The sequence below is a fragment of the Marmota monax genome, unplaced genomic scaffold, assembly GCF_021218885.2.
Source record: "Marmota monax isolate L192 unplaced genomic scaffold, Marmota_monax_Labrador192_F-V1.1 WCK01_AAM20220418_F8-fsc00108, whole genome shotgun sequence".
NCBI classification, from domain to species: domain Eukaryota; kingdom Metazoa; phylum Chordata; class Mammalia; order Rodentia; family Sciuridae; genus Marmota; species Marmota monax.
The window spans coordinates 1,916,612-1,933,683 of NW_026694593.1; the positions used below are offsets into that span (position 1 = coordinate 1,916,612).

The following is a 17,072-nucleotide window of genomic DNA, read 5'->3' on the forward strand; positions in this document are numbered from 1 at the left end:
GTGGACACAAGTGTGAATCTTAAATTATTATTATTTCTTCCTGTCGCTTACACCCGAGGTGGGGGGGTAGGGGAAAGGGAACAGGAGAGGGGGGATGCCTCCCCCCCTAAGGCACTGACCGGGAAAGCCGCAAGTAGGGAGAAGGGAGGCCATATTGTCCCCACTCTCTGGGGCTGGGCCCCAGGTCTCCCCAGCCCTGGGCTCCCCCCATCACCTGAAATGCTAAGATGAGGCCCAGGGCACCCGACCTCCCCTCCCACCCCAATATATTACATCATCACTTTTAAATAGATACAGGGACTGGTCCCGCTACCCCTCCCTGTAACCCCTCCCCACTGTTGGGGGTACCTGGGCAGCTGTGCAAATGGGCATGGGGGTGCACGGGAGGGAGGGAGGGAGAGCACCGGGCCCCTGAACCTGCCCCTTAGGGAGGGGGAGGGGCCGCCAGGCCAGGGAGGGGAAATAGTGCAAGGCAGAGCCCAGGCCGCAAGGGGGTCCAGCACCCAGCGAGGAAAGGGTCGGGGTAGGTGCCCCGCCCCAGCGGAATTGGGTAGTTAAAAATCTGAAACTAGATTTCCACGAGACCAACAGACGAGGCTATGTACAGGGGCGGTGGGTGGGCTCAATCCTAGAGGAGTGGGGTCATTCTCTGCCCGCTGGGAAGCCCGGCTGGCAAGGGTCTGGGAAAGGGATGCCCTTCCCACAGCACCGCAGCCCACCTTCCCAGCGGCCCCGACGAGCTGCGAGCGCGGCGCCTTGGCAAGGGGGCGCCACGGAGCCAGGGCCGCGGCCCGCGCAGGGCACAGCCGCCAGGTGGCGCCACCGCCGCCGCGGCTCCCCCAGCCCCTCACCGGGTCCCACACCCTGCGTCCCGCCAGCCCGGGGGCGGCGTGAGTCAGGGGCGGCAGCGGTGGCGGCTCCGGCTCGCACCTGGGCGGGGAGGAGGTGGGAAGGAGAGGGTACGACGCCGCCCGGCCCGCCCTGCCCTCTGGCCCCAGGGAGGGAGCGGCGGGAACAAGACATTCCCTGCCCGGGGACGCGGGAGGGGAGGGAGGCCGGGGAGGGAGCTGCGCTCCCGAGCTGGGCGGGGCCCGCCCGCTGCCCCCAGGGGCGGGCGAGCCAATCAGGCACCCGCCCCTTCTTCTCCAGGACCCCATGACTCAGCGCCGCAGCAGGGCGGAGGGGGACCGGGATGGCTCCTTCCTTACAGGCCCAGTCCCCCCAATCTTTCAAGTTCCCACCTTGCTTTCCCCCACCTACCCTTCCTTTGCCAACCCCCTTTGCATAATTCACTGCCAGGAAAAGGGAACAGAAACCAGGAAGGAGGGGTCTCAGAAGGGAGGGGCAGTCCTTCACCCCCTTACACAGCCAAAACCCCCAAAGGGGCATGGGAGGGGGGCAAGGCTTTGGTCCCAAGCCCCCGCCCCCTAGAAACCCGCATAGCCGAAGTGGGACCCCACAAATCAAATACATTATTGCTTCTACTCCCCAGGAGCAGCTGGGGACAGGGACCCCACCTTTACAATAGAGCTGTAAATATACACATAATATCATATGTATCACTTCTTGGGGGATCACCCCAATCTGGGGAGCCTCTGCCCCCAAACCTTCTCAGCTTGGAACTGGAATGAGGGAACCGAGGGGGAGGGGCCGATTCTGCCGCCAGCAAGGCTCCGTGCCCCTGACCCCAGCTGCGCCTGTCCTGCCTGCTCCCACTGCTTGGCATGGGGATCCCCGCCCTTGTGCTGCTCCAGCCTGGCCACTCATTCCTCTTTAAGAGGACTCCATGGCACCTTCAGCCTGGGGCGTGGTGGGTGCCCCCTCCTCCTCCTCGTCATCAGGAGGCCCTGGGGTGGAGACTGGGGGCCCGGTGGGGGCCGACTGCTCCCAGAATCGAGCCAAAGAGAGGCGGAAGGTGTCCAGGTGGCCATTGGAGAGGTCGAGGCCAGCAGGGGATGGGCTGGCGGTGGAAGGTGGTGGATAGTGTGGTGGTGCGTCATCCTTGCGGCGCCTCCGGGTGCGCACCTCCAGGCAGTTCTGGCCCTTGAGGTGGCGCTGCAGGTGGTCCTCCTTGGCGAAAGCCTTGTGGCACAGGTGGCACTCATAGGGCCGGTCCCCCGTGTGCAGGTGCATGTGGTTCTTGAGGTCGTAGCTGTGCAGGAAGCGGGCTGGGCAGTGCGGGCACGAGTAGGGCCGCTCTCCCGTGTGCTTCCGCATGTGGATCTTCAGCTTGTCGTTCCTGGGACAGGCAGGGGGGAAGGGGCGAGGGAAGCATTCAGGATGGGTCCCCAGGCTCATCCTTGTCACTGACCCAGGCCTTGTCTCACTCCTATCGCTGCCACCCTCGACTCGGTGACTGTCCCAGGATGCTCTTTAGGGCCGTCACCCACTCTGCCTTCTGCATGCCCACCTCCTTGGCTTTCTTCTGGCCTCTCCTGTAATCCAGGAACCTACACAGGCCCTCACCTCTCTGGGACGGCCTCCACTCGGATGGCCTCCCCTCCACCCCCAGCTCCCCCCCTGGCGCTCACCTGGTGAAGCGGACACCGCAGACCTCACAGGCGAAGGGCTTCTCGCCAGTATGGGTCCTCATGTGTCGTGGTAGCTTGCCTGCCCCGTGGATTATCTTGTGGCAGACTGGGCATTCCTGGGGCATCTGGGAGCGGCGTTTTCGAACCAGCTTATCTTGGCCATCCAGGCCTGGTGCCAGGGCGTCCTGGTGCAGGGAGCTTAGGTAGACCATCAGGTCAGGATCGATGGCATCTTCATCCGAGCCCAGCTCCTCTGGGGAGAGAGGGGGCCCGCCGCTCTGCGCTGGCCCGTAGACTGGGGGATATACCAGCTCCTCCTCCTCCTCTTCACCCTCATAGGTGTCGTAGCTTAGGGGACCCTCAGTAGGTGAGGCGACTCCTGTGGGAGGGCTGTAGCTGTCCGCCAGCCCACTGCCTCCACTGCTGCCCCCTCTACCCGGCGCCTCTTCCTCTTCGTAGGTCAAGGGATGGGTGGGCACTGTGGGCGCCTCAGGTACTAGGTGGTTTGCTCGGGCCCCCTGGGTTTGCAGGAAAGCTTTTCGGGGCTTGCGGCTGCGGCGGGCAGCAGGCCGAGGTGGTGGCGGTGGCGGTGGCAGGAGTGGCCCCTGTGGAGGACTGTCCTCACCATTGGGAACGCCTGAGGTCGTGGTGGTGGCAAAAGCCTCCAGGTACTGTCGGGCTCGCTCACAGTCATCCTCGTCTGGGCTGGGGGCTTCCAGGCCACTAACTTGCAGAATCTCCATGCAGGCGGCGATGACGCAGGGGATCTCCAGCAGCCGGGCGGCCTGGAGCACAGCCGGCATGTTGGCGCTGCTGGTGGTCAGTGTGGCCGTATAGGCAAATTCGAGCAGGGCACCCAGTGCCTCTGGTCCTACAAAGTCCAGCTCACACACGCCAGCCCCTGCTCCCCCAGCCGCTGTCCCACCGCCCCCGGCCCCCGTGACGGCCCCGCCACCGCCCTCAGTGAAGAGCTTCTTGAAGTAGTGGCTGCAGGCGGCCAGCACAGCCCTGTGGGTGCGGTACTCAAGGCCCTGCGTCCGGATGGTGAGGTCACACAGGTGGCCCAGCTGACGCTGCTCATTCAGGCAGCTCAGGAGCTCGCTGCTGTGGTCCGGAAATGGGATTCCAATCAGGTCATCCTCAGGGCTCCCCATCTTCTCCTGTGGGGTCAACAGAGGGCGGGGTTAAGTGCTTAGCCTTTAAGGGGTCCAGGGAGGGGCACCGACGCAGGCTGACACTCACTGAGGGATGGCTACATGCCACTCTTCTAAGTACTTTACGCCCACTTAACCTTTCATGCCCTCTGGAGTATGATCATCACCCAACACAGGTAAGGAACTGGGAGTCAGACAGGTGGAGTGACTGCCCGGGTGCAGGACAGGGTCAGATTCCTCCGGTGGCCCAGAGTCCACGCTCATAATCACTGTCACTCTGTTCTGCTCTGGGAGTGCAGGAACCCTGCCTTTCTGGCTCTTTCCTAGATGTCCATCTGTCCATTGCCCATCCCTTCGGAAGTACTGGACTGATAGGATGCTGGGTCCTGGTTTAGGAGAATTGGTTGGAGGACTTTGGTGGCTCTGGCCTCAGTCATTGGGAAAATGGGTAACAGCCTTTGTGATGGGGCCTCTTCATAGCCCTGGGAGAAGCCAATGAGGGAGTTCAGATTCCCACTGGACACCAGGCATGGCCAGCGCCTCTCTAAAGCATGTGGTACCCTAGAAGCCACTATGCAAATAAGAGAGCTTCCAAGCACCACATCTCCCCGCCCCTCCCCCAGCCAACAAAAGTTCATCTCCCCTTCCCCAGATTCCCACTTCTAGGGGCCAAATGGGAAACAGGTCCCACCATCCCCCCCCCCACATCCTCCCCTCCCCCATGGGGCCAAGGAGCAGCCACCCTTTGCTGGGGTGTCACTGGCGAGGGTGCTTCCTGCCCCGCACAGATAAGCATCGCCCCTGCCCCTCCCCCACCGCCATGAGGCCAAGTTCCAGTCCCACCCCTCCCCTCCTCCTCCTCCACTAGCTCCCCACCCCCCCCTCATTCCAGGAGAGCCCCCTCTCTGGAGGGTAGAGGTTCCACCCTCGTCCTCCCTCAGGTCTAATCACACGGAGCACAGAAACCAGTCTCCGGGTTCAGGCAGGCAGGCAGGGCTGGGGACAGCAGCTGAGGCTTGAGTCTGGCCTGGAAGTGGGGAGACTGGCTTCCATTCCTGAATGACCTTGGGCAAGTTATTTCTCTCAGTGTTCCACTTTCCAGAACTGTCTAAGGAAAGGGTGGGAGTGGAAGCCCCAAGGGCTCAGCCCTGCAGCCCTGACATTCTGTGGGTCTGGAGCAACTGGGGACAGAGTGCGGCCTGGAAAGAGCTGGGCTCTGGAATCAGCCAGGCTTGAGTTTGAGTCCTTACTCTGCTGGTGATTAGCTTTGTGACCTTAAGCAAATGATTTAATCTCTGAGCCTCTTTCCTCATCTACAATATGGGAGAATTCCAGCTCACCCTGGGGTTGTGGGGAGAGGTAAATGAGACCAAGTGTGGCCTAAAGCTGGACGCCGAGTAAGGGCTCGATCAGTGGCACCCTGACTTACACAGACAGGCTGTGCCAAGAAACCACCTCCAGAGGAGGCCAGAGGAGCCGGGTCTGCCCTCCCTCAAGTTAGCCTGAGGGAGCAGGGCTACTAAGGAGCCACCTGACCTTGGACAAGTCACTTCCTTTCCAAAGGAGTCCTATTCTTCATCTGTAATACTAAAGGCTAGCTCAGATGATCCCGAGGAAACTTATATTTTGTCATTTTGTTAGTGACCTGACACTCCAGCAACTGTTCACTCTGGCCATTGATGGGGAAAAGCTTTTTTTTGTGGGGGGGGAGGGTAGGGTGTATGGGAGAATCAAGAGCCACAGGTTTCCTCTTTAGGACACAAGAACTGCACCGTGTCTGCCTGCCTCCATGCCTGCCACCTTCGCTGCAGCGCCAGGCTCCTGCACAGAGGCTTGAGCGAGCAGCACCCCAGTGTCTAGGTACCCTTAGAGAGGCCACCTTCCCTAAATCACCTCCTTCTCTGGGGACCACTCGGTCTTGGACTTGTCCCTGCTTCCTTTGGTTCTCCTGCCGCCCCCTTACAAATGGTACAAGTGGCACATGGCCCCAGGACTTAGGAACAAAAACTAAGTGGGCAGCAATAGTGGAAGCCACTTAAGCAGTAGTGGGCACCCTCCTGGACCCAAGTGGATCCCGTCCCTTCTAAAGGGGAATGGGTGGGGCTCTTCTGGCTGTCCATTGGCTGAGAGCTGGGCACCAGCAGGCACGTGGCTTACCCCATCCCTTGCCCTCCTTCTCTACCCACCCCACCCATTCCCGCTGCTAAGCCCGCCCCCTTTCTCCCACCCCAGGGCTGGTCTCCTTAGCAACGTGGTGTGGCAGGGGTGCTCATTGGCTGACCCAGCTGTCAGGTCACAGGCTCAGGCTGGTTTACCATGCAGCTCACACTGTGCTTGGGCAAGGGTGGGTGTTTAACCCCTTAGGCCCAAATCTAATGCCCATGACCAAGAGGTAGCTAGGAAAGAGAAGCAGAGGACACACGTGGCCAGGAGAGGGTGTTCATACCTCCAGCTTCTGGGAAACTCCCCCAGTCCTTATCCAGGGCTCTGGCACCGATGCCAACAGAAGTGCCACCTGGAACAATGCTGGTGCCAACCAGGCCAAGGGGGCACTCCTGGGCCCATCACCTGGGAGGGATGCTTAGGGTGGAGGCCTCCCCCTTCTTTCTGCCAGAGTGAGGTACTGGTGCCCACCCCACCTTGGGCACCCTTCCCACCTCTGCATCCCAGAAGGCTAGTCCCCTGACAACCCATGAAAGCGGCCTGTCCCCACCCAGCCCGGCATGCCCCCTCTTGCTAAGACCTTGTGGGCATGGGTGTGTGTGATGTTGGGGGGGTAGCTGTGCCAGGGAACCAGGCAAGGTCTGTTTGCCTGGTAGGGGGAAGAACCAAGGGCCCCGCCCCATTGCTCCCCTCTTTCCCGCCACCCCCCTAGGCTCCCCTCACTGTCAGGCCTGCTAGACCGGCCAAGCCGGTGGGCAGCTCTCTTGAAACTGGGCCCTGAGTCAAGCCTGCCCCATCTTTGGTTGGGGGAAGACTTATGGGTGAGAAAGGTAGGAGGGGGACAAAGGTGAGAGCCCCTATCACCTATCCCTCAGTGCCCAAGGGCACCTGCCAGGGTGTGTCCACCACCAAGAAACCAAAAGGTAGAGGGCACTGATCTTGTCTTAGGAAGAAGGAGACCAGAGCTCTTCCCAGGAGCTGACCTCAGGCAGCGTCCACACAGGGCTGGGGGCACCAGGGCCAACACTGCTGGCTTGAGCTAGCTGAAGGGCAGGATAGGAGGCCCTGAACAGGGCAGCTGAATAAAGCTGGCCCCCCTTCCCCCCACCCTGGGGATTAGGGGAGTGAGGCTTAGTGTGGGGGGCAGCAGGCGGAACCAGGATTAGCGGCGGAGAAAATAGATATGGGCCTGAGACACGGGCACGTGGAGCCCCCCCGGCACAGGCCTCAAGCCCCTATCCTAGGCTCTGCCGGAGCGAGCGGGGCCTGGCTGGGCTTCTCCTGGAGCAGCAGCTTGGGGTGAGGAAGGAGAAGGACCGGGCTGGGGCACTTTCCTGCTGTGGGTGATGGAGAGACCTAAGGCTCTTCCCAATACTCCTGGGGCCTTGGCCGGTCACCCCTCCCCCTTACTTCTTTCTCTTTTCTACCCCCACCCCCCACCCCAACTCCAGCCTCAGGTTCTCTTCCTGTTTTTTGGAGCTAAGTTCTCGCACGAAGCCAGGGCTTTGGCCTGTGGCTTGGACCAGCGGCCGGGGACATTAGACAACCAGTCCAAAGTCCTTGGGGACCCAGGAATCCTTGTTCCCTAGCCTCCCCCACCCCTTTCCAGGGCCTCTGGGGGCCAGTGGCTGTGGCCATCTGGATTGCCCAGTTGGGAAGACAGGGTGAAGGAGCTGAAGCCACATGTCACTGGAGGATGGGAAGGGCTTCGAAGGACAGGTCCTCTGACCAGGGATGTCCCAGGCATCTGTGGAGTTGCGCCCCCCACCCAGCCCCTGCATGCCTTCCCCATCCCCCATGGGAAGCTTCCCCCTCCTAACCTCACCACCCCCAGCACTCACACTTCCTGGGGGCCGAGGCGGGGAAGAGAGACCGCAAGCCACGAAGGGGGAAGGAGGCAAGGGGAGCTGGCCGCTTCCCGGCGCCCTGGGGGTTAAGTCCCCCGTCCTGGTACAGGGGCTCCGGGGTGAGGGAGACCTCAGTGCCCTTCCATGTCTTCTGCCAGTGACACCACCTCTGGCCGACAGCCCGGGGCGCATCAAGGGAAACAGGAGGGGATAAAGATGGCGGAGGATGGAATGGGGGCATCTTCCCACCTTCACCCTCCGCTCTTGGATGCTCTACCATCGGCCACCCCTCACTCTTGGCCCTCTTCTTGGACTCCACTTTCTGTCTCTTTGCTACCTTTTCTGACCCTCGTCTTCCCTCCAAAAGATTCGTCCTTTGATTTCCTTGCTTCAGCCCTGGCGGCTCCTGGCCCCTCACCTCTCCACACCTGTCCCCGGGCCTCCTGCTCAACACCCTCCTCACCTCTCCTTCCTTCCCCTTCCCTGACTCCGCTCCTCAGGCCTCTCCCACATTTCCACTGGCCCCTGCTCCAGGCATCTCTCTGTCCTCTCCAGCCATGCGCGGGGAGGAGAGGACAGAGGAATTCAGGACCAGGACCTGCCCTCTAGGGCCTGGCCTGGTCCTGCCAAGACATGGTCGTATTTGGAGTACCCACACTCGCCTTCTGAATGGAGCAGGAGACCAAAATTTGGGGGCCAGCTAGGGAGAATAAATGGCGGGGGGGCGCTGTACAGCGAGAGCGGATGTGGGGTGAGGGGGACAATGGGTGCCTCTCTGTTGTCAGAGTTTCCAGGACTGGAGCTGCTGGACTTTCCCCAGAGGGTGCCCACCCTGGGCTGGGCAACTGTCCACTCAGACAGACCCTGGTCCTCCGGTTCTCAGCGGGGTCTGCTTAAGCAGTGGGAGCTCCCTTAGGGCCCGAGGGGAAGGCTCAAGGTACCAGGGTCTGCCCTGTCCCCCCCTCCCCCCAGTCTAGTGTCTCAGGCTGGGTAACCGAGCTGACTGGTAACCCCACACCCGCCAAGCTGCCGGCAGAAACCTGAGCCCCCCAGCCCCAGAGGACACCCCAGCCCGATCCCCAGAGCCCGGCTCCCTGCCAGCCTGTCCAACCTCCTGCCTGGCCCAGCAATCACTCGGCTCCAGTAGGCCCCTCTTCTGGTCCTCTCGGGTCCCTTGGATCCTGAGGTCTCCCCACACACCAGCTCTTCAGACCCTCAGCTCCCTAAGCCCCCAGTGACGTCTGGGAGCCCTCTTCTCAACCTGTTTTTCAGTCCTTCTCTGACCCTTGGCCAATTCTAGGCCTGCGAGCCTCCCCTGGGGCCTGACCTCCCAAGCCAGAGCAGGGCCTACTCACCTGAACGCTGAGGGGCCTTGCCGGCAACTCCTCCTGGCCCCTGGGGGCAGCAGGTTGGGAGGGGCAAGGGGAGGGCCAGGCTGTTGGGGGGGAGGTTGGGTGGCTGTTCCCCTGCTCCAGCTCCCTCCTTCAAAGGGGCCGCCCACGACCTGGCCCAGCCCCTCCCCCCTACAGCCTTAACCCTCTGGGTGCTGTCCCCCTCCCCCCCAACCTGGAGGGAGGGGTTACAGAGGGCTGGCAGCGTGGGAGAGGGCCCAGAGTCTTCGCTTGCAGTGCCCTAAGCCCCAGCTGTCCCCACCCCCGCCTGTCCTTAGTCCTGAAAGGGGAAAAAGGTGAGGGGTAGGAAGGTAGGACTGGGACAGTCCAGGAGGACAGAGGTGAGGAGGAGCGATGGGAGAGGCTGCTGGAGGTGGGACCAGGAGAAGGAAGAAGAGAGGGGAGGGGACAGGAGGTGGCAGTGGCCAAAGAGGGAGGAGGGGAACCCTAGACAGTCAGTGCCAGGGGAGACAGGTGCCCAGGTCCTAGCCCCTCAGGGCATGTGGGATTAAGGGGCCACAGAGAGGCCCTCCAGAGACCAGTGGGCCCCTCAGACCTACTGGGAACTGGCCAGATTCTCCCCACCCTGTACTGGGCTGGGGCCTTCAGGGGCTGGGCAAGGCAGCACCCCGCCCTCCCCATAGCCTCACCCCAAACCCACTCACATACCACAGTTCCTTGCCCGGTCACCAGCCCCTGCCAACCAGGCCAGGGGGCAGCACTCTTGCCAGCCCCCAGTGGCCAGGGGGACAGAGATGGCCTGAGGGGGATAGTCAGATGGGGGGAGCTGTGGGCACGGAAAGAGGAAGGAGCTGGGAGGGGGCATCTGCTGGGAAGCGCCTAGCCCCACCCCTTGCGCAAGCTGCTGCCACCCTGGCCGGTTGGGTGGGACCCGCCTGGGCCTGAGGGGCAACTCAGGAGGGCTCTGAGCCCAGAGATGGGTGGGCCACAAAATTTGTCTTAAACAACTCCTGGGGTCCCTTATTCTTGGAATAAGGGGTACCCAAGTATCCTCCAGACATTAGGCCATCCCAAATCATGCTAGTCTTGGGGGGACTACAGAAATGTCCCCTAAAGCACCCCCTCCCCTTTCCCCCCCAACAGCTGCTGGCTCAATGCCGCTGGCCTGCTGCCCCTCACCAGCTCCCGGCCCGGTTGGCACCTACCCACCAGGATGCTGGCAGTCCTGCCCTCCTCTCCCTCCTACCCCCCTGCTCCCAGCACCCCATGCCAACTGTGGGCCTGAGGTGGGGGAGGGTCACCCCTGTACCTTGGTGCCAGCCAGGCGGGGCCAGGCCCCTAGGCCCTACAGATAAGGTCCAAGACCCTGTTCTCAAACCCCGTCCTCAAGAGGCAGCACCACATGGGAATGCTGGGAGGCTAAGGACAGCCCCATGAGCAGTCACTGAAGGATCTGCTTCGCAGGGCTGGGGCTCATGTCACTCCCTGCCACAGGTACCAACCTCCTGGCATTTCCCTGGCCCAAGCAAATGCTTGGGCACCAAAGTCCCTGCAGTTCTGAGAGCCCTGGTCTAGTGCCTGCAGCTTGCGAGGGAGTGGGGTGGGGCTGCTCCCTGCCCTTTGATCCCCATAAAGGGAGGGAACCGGCCTGGAGGGCAGGGGGCAGGGAGAGAGTTCACGGGGCCCCTCATTCCACCCTTGCCAGGGGCAGCAGGGCAGGGTGTGGGCATCTCTTGGGTGGGGCCCTAAAGTGAAGATGGGTTGCAAGTCTCAGCAAGGAAGATGGATGTCAGTCATGGATACATGGTGTCATGTGGGAATGGGGTGGCAAAAACAAAGTGAGGGGATGCAGAGGGTACCCATGTTGCAACTCTCTAGCCTTGGCTTTTACCCTCCCCCAGAAACACTTCCAGACTCAGCCAAATTAAGAGCTAGCTCAAGGAGGACTACAACTCCCAGTATGCACCATAATTACCTTGAGTGTACCTTGGGAGTTGTAGTTCCCTTCAGAAACCCTGGGTTCTCCTCTTTCCAGGAGCCCAGCTGATTGGGTGGGGAGGGTAGAGGGCTTGGTTGTAAAGGACTGTTTTTTTAAGGAGACATAAGAGGCTAGAGGGTCCATGGAGGGGGAAAGGACCTCTGCTCCCAGGCAAAGTGGGAGGAAAGGAGGAAGGAAGGAGGAGAGGATGTCTGTTGAAAGGGGCATATGAGTGGGGAGGAGTTGGGGGGGCGGTGGAAACAGGAAGGAAACTGAAGCCAGAGACATGAGGTCGAAAGCAAGGGTTTGGGGGAGCCCCACTCTGAGGCCTGGCAGGGACTGGGAAGGCATTTCCCCTACTGTTCTGGTGCCCTGGCGAGGTGTAAGAGCAATTAGTGATGTCCAGGGTAGCAAACTGGTGCACCTGTGGGGGTCTCTGGCTCCATTTGCTTGCCATCAGCCCCCTTTACCAGGTGCATCCCCATCCCTGGATCTGACACAGGTATTTGCTGGCGGAGGTCTGATGGCTAACCTGGTTCTGGGAAAGCTAGAAGGCAGAGCAAGGCTTCGGGGTAGGCCAGGCATGATAGTCAAGTAAGTGGGGGTATGTGTGAGGTCCAGCCCAGGTGTGAGGCCAAGAGAGGGGAAGGGCAGGGACCGTAGCTGCTCAGAGGCCTCAGAGAAGAGAGGCTAAGATGTCAATGCCACCTACCTCCCATCTACCCTAGGCTGTGGGGCAAAATGAAGAGGGCAGCCTTCTCTGGCCTCCCTGAAGATTTTCTAAAGCTAGCTTTTCTCCTAGGCTAGAACATTTAAGATGGCATCTCAGGGGGCCAGATGGCAATTGGGTATCTTTTCCTAGTGGGGACAGAGGTCAGAAGTGAGAAGAGGATCCTTGAGAATACTTTTTCTGGGCTCCCCAAGGCTACAGGACAGATGCTGACAGACTCCAGCCAAGATTCTTGCCAAGAACTGAGCCCTGCTGGGTGGGGGGTCTTTCTAGGTTCTCACCAAGCCCCTGACAGTAGCTCTATCCCCTTCCCCCCAGTCCCCCAGTCCCGCCTTGGCGCCTGGCCGCTTGTGTGTTGGCAGGACTAAGGGGGGGGGGGCGAGGCAACTTCAAACTGTCCGGGCAAAACGTCAAGTTCACTCACGAGTTTACTCAGCAGAAGGAGGGGGAAGAGGCCAGAGCGGGCACACCCCATGCCAGGGTCCTATCCGTCTGCCTGTCCCCACCTTCCTCCCCCACCCTCCTCTTCAGCCCTAGGCCAAAACAGGCATAGGCCCCAAGGCCTGGTGGCAGGGCAGTCTTAATGCTCAGGAAGGTCAGGGAACCGAGCTGTCCAGAGGCAGGAAGCCCTGAAGCAGGCCCAGAGGCTTCTATCAGAGAGCAATGCCCTGCCTGGAGCCCATTCACTCCCCATCTTGGGGCTTTGGCCTTTGGCCAGGAGAACTGGGTCTCTCAACCATCAAGAAGGGGGCAATACCAAGCCAGGCCTCTTCCATCTGAACCGTCCCCTGGGCAGTGACTTCTGACCCTAAATGCTCAGTCCTAGGCTGTGCCTCAGGCCCCAGCATGATGCCATCTAGGCAGCCATAGGATCCGAGGCTGGTTCTCTCAGCCTTGGCTTGGAATGGGGGGCCAGCACCCTATCTGACCTACTTCCCTTTCCTCCCCACCTGCTTTCATTCTCTGCTTCTCCCCCCCAGCCTTCACTGTCCCCACCCCAGAGGCGCTCCGCCCCCCCCATGCCCGCTGGGTCCCCCTCCCCCACCCTTCCCCAGGGTGCCAAGTGCAAGCACACAAAGGGCCCGATGGTGCATTGTTAGCCCAGCCCCCGCTGCCCGCCGCGCCCTCCCAGGGCGGGCACTAGGCCAAGGAGGAGCTGGGGGCCCTGGGTGCCAGGGGGCACCATGGGGAAAGGGGAAGAGGAAAGCACCTGTCTCCCAGACACTAGGGTCCATATAAGCCAGGGCTGAGCCATGATCAGAGGGCCCGTTGGAGCAGGCCTGTCTCCTTGACACCTGAGCCTAGTGGGCACTGCCTTCTTTCTTCCCTAGAGCCCCTTTCTGGTGGCATTAACCCCTTCCTAGCCCCTGTGCCAAGGCTGGGGGTGTGGTACCCAAGGGAAGGGACAGTGTCTGGGGGTGCCAGCAAGCAGCGTTGTGCCCACAGCAACCATGTAACAGAGGCACGCTGGGGGAGCTGGGGTCCCGGGGGCCAGGGACAGGAGGCACTGACAGAGATTTCTCCTTGTTTCATCAGCTGCTCCAGGGGGAGCCCCCTGCCTTTCTCCCCAGTTACCACTAAGGAGGAACACACTGCCACCCAAACCTAGTCACAAATATGGCCTTCTCCAGCCTAGCACAACACTCCTTATGCCCAATATCTCCTCCCAACCTGATGCCCACTTCATGCCAGCTTTACCAGCAGTGCCAGGAGGGTACAGGGGTGACCAAACCACTTGGTGTGTGTAGGGCAGCAGGAGGTAACCCCATAATCCTCCAGACCTCAGCCCCTCACCCCCAACACACACACTGCACACACTCCCTCAGGGAACAGAGAGTTCCCATCCTGGTTTAACCCCTCTCTGCCCAATCTGGCTCCCCTCACCCCTGATAAACGTTCTCCCTCCTCCAGGAATAAGTTGGGGGAAGGGGGGATAGCTGCGCTGACTCATTTCCATTCTCAGCTGCAGCTAGGGGTCTCCAAGGCATTCGGGCGGGGGTCAATTCAAGAACGCCCTCCACCTGGCCCGGAAGCCAGGATAGCCTGCCGGTCTCCCCCTCTCCCCAGCACCCACTTCCGGTGTCCCAAACTAGGTCAGCAGCGCTCGTTTCCTGTGGGTCAGCTAGCACCGGCGCCTCTGCCCCTCCCCTGCTCCGGACCCAGGCTCCCCGCCCCCCCTGCCCCCCAGGGCGCCCCGAGGTCTCACCACGTCCCAGTCGCCCTTTGATACATGGGGGTTGTACGGGGCGGGGGGGGGGGGTGGGCAGGGGACCCGCCCTCTCTCCAAACACTAGCAGGGCCGGGGCGCCTGGGCAGGCACGTGTCCGGGCACAACCCGCTGCCCACGCTGCCCCCCCACTCTCGCCCCCCCCCCCCCCGCTCTGGCCGGGACACGTCGCTCTCTTACTTGGGGTGGGGTGGGAGGGAGGGGATAGAAAGCTGGAAATTGAAAGCGAAGCCCCCTACCCCTTTGAATGGCAGCCTTCTGCCAGCAGCGCACATTAGGTTCCACAACAACATAGTAGCGACCCCCATTCTGAGTAGGGGCAGGTGCGCCGGCGCCGGTGGGAACCAGTGGTAGGTAGGCGAATTCTTCCTAGTCACCCACCCTCCTCTAGGCTTTGAAAAGGTGGCGGCGGGACTAGAACCTGAAGGAAAGGAGTGGGATTGAGGCCGCGGGGGAAAGGGGTCGTTCGGAGGCTGTTGCAGAGCCGCACTACTACTGGGGAAAGAGCCCGGCTCGGAGAGCGCAAGAAACCGAATAGTCCAGCCGGTAACTTTCCCCCAAGCTGCGGCTCCTCGATCCCCCACCCCCCATGCAACTGGCCCGGGTCCAACCCACCGCGCCAGGGGGCAAGGGGGGGCGCGTTGTCCTAGTTAGAGTCCGTCAGCGTTTCCATTCCCTCAACTCGGCCGGGTCTGGGGTCTCCGGTAAAGTCCCAAGGAGACTGGAGGCACGCTCGGTGCCGCCGTACCCCCTCTCCATCCCGGAGCCGACAGTCTGTCTGGTCTTAGGAGAAGTGCAGAGAAAGTTTCTGGGGACCCTCTGCCCGGGGTTGGGGGGCGGCCGTAGTTTCTTCTCTACCTTGCCTCCCAGTTCAAACCAATCCCAAAGATCCGGGAAAGCAAAGAGAAGCGGTCTGGTGGGAATCTGGTCTGCACGAGCGTGTGTGTATGTAAGGGGGTCCCACTTACAGGACGGACGAAGGACACTGCAGTAGTCTCCAGTCTAGTGGACCCCAAGCCTGGAGACAAAAGTGGGGTACACTCACCTCTTGGCCGTCGGGTCCGCTGGCTGGAGCTGCTGAGGCACAGGGTGTGGGGAGAAGCGCGTCCCCCGCCAGGCCCGGGGGCTTGGGGCCCTGCTCCGGTCCTGGTCAGAAGGCCGCGGTCAGTCGCTCGCCGCTCGCTGCTGGGGGGCTCCTCCTCCGCCGCCCTCTGCCTCCTCCTGCTGCCCGCCCCCCCTCGGCCGCCAAGAGCCGTACATTCACCTGGCTCCCACCCGCCCCCCCCTCAGGGCCCGCCTCACCTGTCCTGCTGTCTCACCTGTCCTCCAGCTTGCTTTCCCCCCATCCCTCCCCCCTCCCCCCGCCCCCGGCCACCCCCCAAACTCCCCCCCCAACCCTTAGCAACACCCTCTGTCACTTCCTGGTTTTTTACCCGCCCCCCCGGCCCCCCTCCCTCCGCCCAATAAGGACATAAACTTCAACCCCTTCGTCCAGCCAGTCCCAGCAAGGCGCAGAGGATCCCTCCCTCCTTTTTCACTACCTTCCTCCAAGCTCTTACTTTGCTCTAGGAGCCTTTCCCACCCTCCTCCTTTCCCTCTTTCTTTCCTTCTCTCTATCTCCCTTCACCTGCCACGGTCCCTCTCCCCCGCGCTCGCTCTCTCTCCTTTCCAACCCCTATCTCTCCCAGTCCACCTTAACTCGAGCTCCGCCCCGGACCCCGGTCCAGCCCTCTGCCGCTGCTTCGCCCCGCCCCCTGCACTCCACCGCCCCGCCCGCCCATTGGCCTGAACACCCGCCCATCCCAAGTGGGTCCCGCCTTGCATGAAACCAGGGAGGGGGCGGGGCCGCGGGGCCGGTCTGAAACCTGAAGGGGAGGGGGAGGGGGCAGTGTCCGCAGCGGCCTGGGAATGGAGCACCCCCCCTTAGGGGCTCCCTCTTCTCCAAGAGGGGCTTCCTTAGGGTCAGCACCTCGAGAGGGAAGGGTATGAGAGGTTAAGGATAGGCTGGGTGCGGGTGAAGACCTAGGGTCTTGAGGGAGGGGGTCCCGTGAGGGGCTATAATCAGGTCAGGGCCCCAGGAGGGCGGGGGAGGGGGACACTCGGCCTTCAGCTTCGGCCCCTGCACCCCACCCCCCACAGAAGGAGCGGGGGAGTTGAGGCTGCGGGCACCCTATGTCCCTCCCCACGCGTGATGGCGCCCCGCGGGGAGGGAACGGCGCCTGGGGGTAAGAAGCCTCTGCGCACCAGCCGGTGCCCGCTGCGGCCTTGGCATTGTCAGAGGGGAGGGGCCGTGTCCTCCAGGAGGAGGGGGGAGGTGCGCTCACGCTCCTGCTCTCCGCCTCCATCCCGCCGGTTCCCTAAGTGGAGAAACTGAGTCTCCACGACCGAGGGACTTCTCGACACGGCTTCGCTCAGAGACCCAGGTGGCGAGGGGGCCTGGGTGTTAGGATGTTTGTGTGTGTGGCTTGCGCGTCGCCGGGGGGACCGGCGTGGGTACTTCGGTCCCCGAGAAAGGTAGCCTGTCTGGGAGTTTTCCAGCTGGGCCTGCGGCGCTGCGTACCCCAAAGGGCCCCTCCCACCAGTGTCAAACGGAATCAAATCCGGCTCCCTCGGGCTAGGTTCGGCTTCGCAGCAGCCGGCCAGGCCGAACCGGGCCGGACTCGCTTTCTCTTCCCTAACCCCCTCCGCAGGGGGCCTCCCTCCCTTTCCAGCAGGTGGCTCCGCGGGACACCAGCTCAACCTGTTGGACCACAATGGGCGGCGCCAGGGGGGCCCTGGCCCTCACCCGGGCTGACCCGGGATCCCCGCGCAGGGGGAGGGGCGGAGTCCGGGTCCCTCCCTCCCTCTTGCTCCTTCTCTCTCCGGCCGTGACTCAGCCTCGGGGCCGCTGCCCTGCGCCCTAGCCAGGGGCGGAAAGTGTGAGGCGCCCCTGAGGGCCCAGGCCAAACCAAACAGCCCCCCACCCTAGACATTATCTCACTGGAGAATTAGGGGGGCTATAGGAGGGAGGGGTTAACAGCAGGCGTGGGGCGCTCCGGCTCGAATAATCCGCTCCAGGTTTTCCTATGGTCCCTGTCCCCCCTGGGTCCC

At 62.1% G+C, this 17,072-nt stretch overlaps 1 protein-coding gene across 3 annotated transcripts; it reads right to left on the reverse strand.

The window, feature by feature from the left end:
• Window positions 1-13: 13 nt before the first annotated feature.
• On the reverse strand, window positions 14-15,338 carry Zbtb7b (zinc finger and BTB domain containing 7B). Of its 3 annotated transcripts, none has more exons than XM_046421708.2 (4): window positions 15,285-15,338; window positions 15,028-15,128; window positions 2,532-3,691; window positions 14-2,239 (listed from the first exon to the last, which is right to left on the reverse strand). In XM_046421708.2, the coding sequence occupies exons 3-4, from the start codon at window positions 3,683-3,685 to the stop codon at window positions 1,774-1,776; spliced, it is 1,620 nt and encodes a 539-aa protein (XP_046277664.1). In that variant the 5' UTR covers window positions 3,686-3,691; window positions 15,028-15,128; window positions 15,285-15,338; the 3' UTR covers window positions 14-1,773. The 3 variants fall into 3 exon arrangements, with proteins under 3 accessions (XP_046277664.1, XP_046277666.1, XP_046277667.1); XM_046421710.1 differs by having other exon boundaries at window positions 15,302-15,320; XM_046421711.2 differs by lacking the exons at window positions 15,028-15,128; window positions 15,285-15,338 and adding an exon at window positions 9,051-9,222.
• Window positions 15,339-17,072: the final 1,734 nt, after the last annotated feature.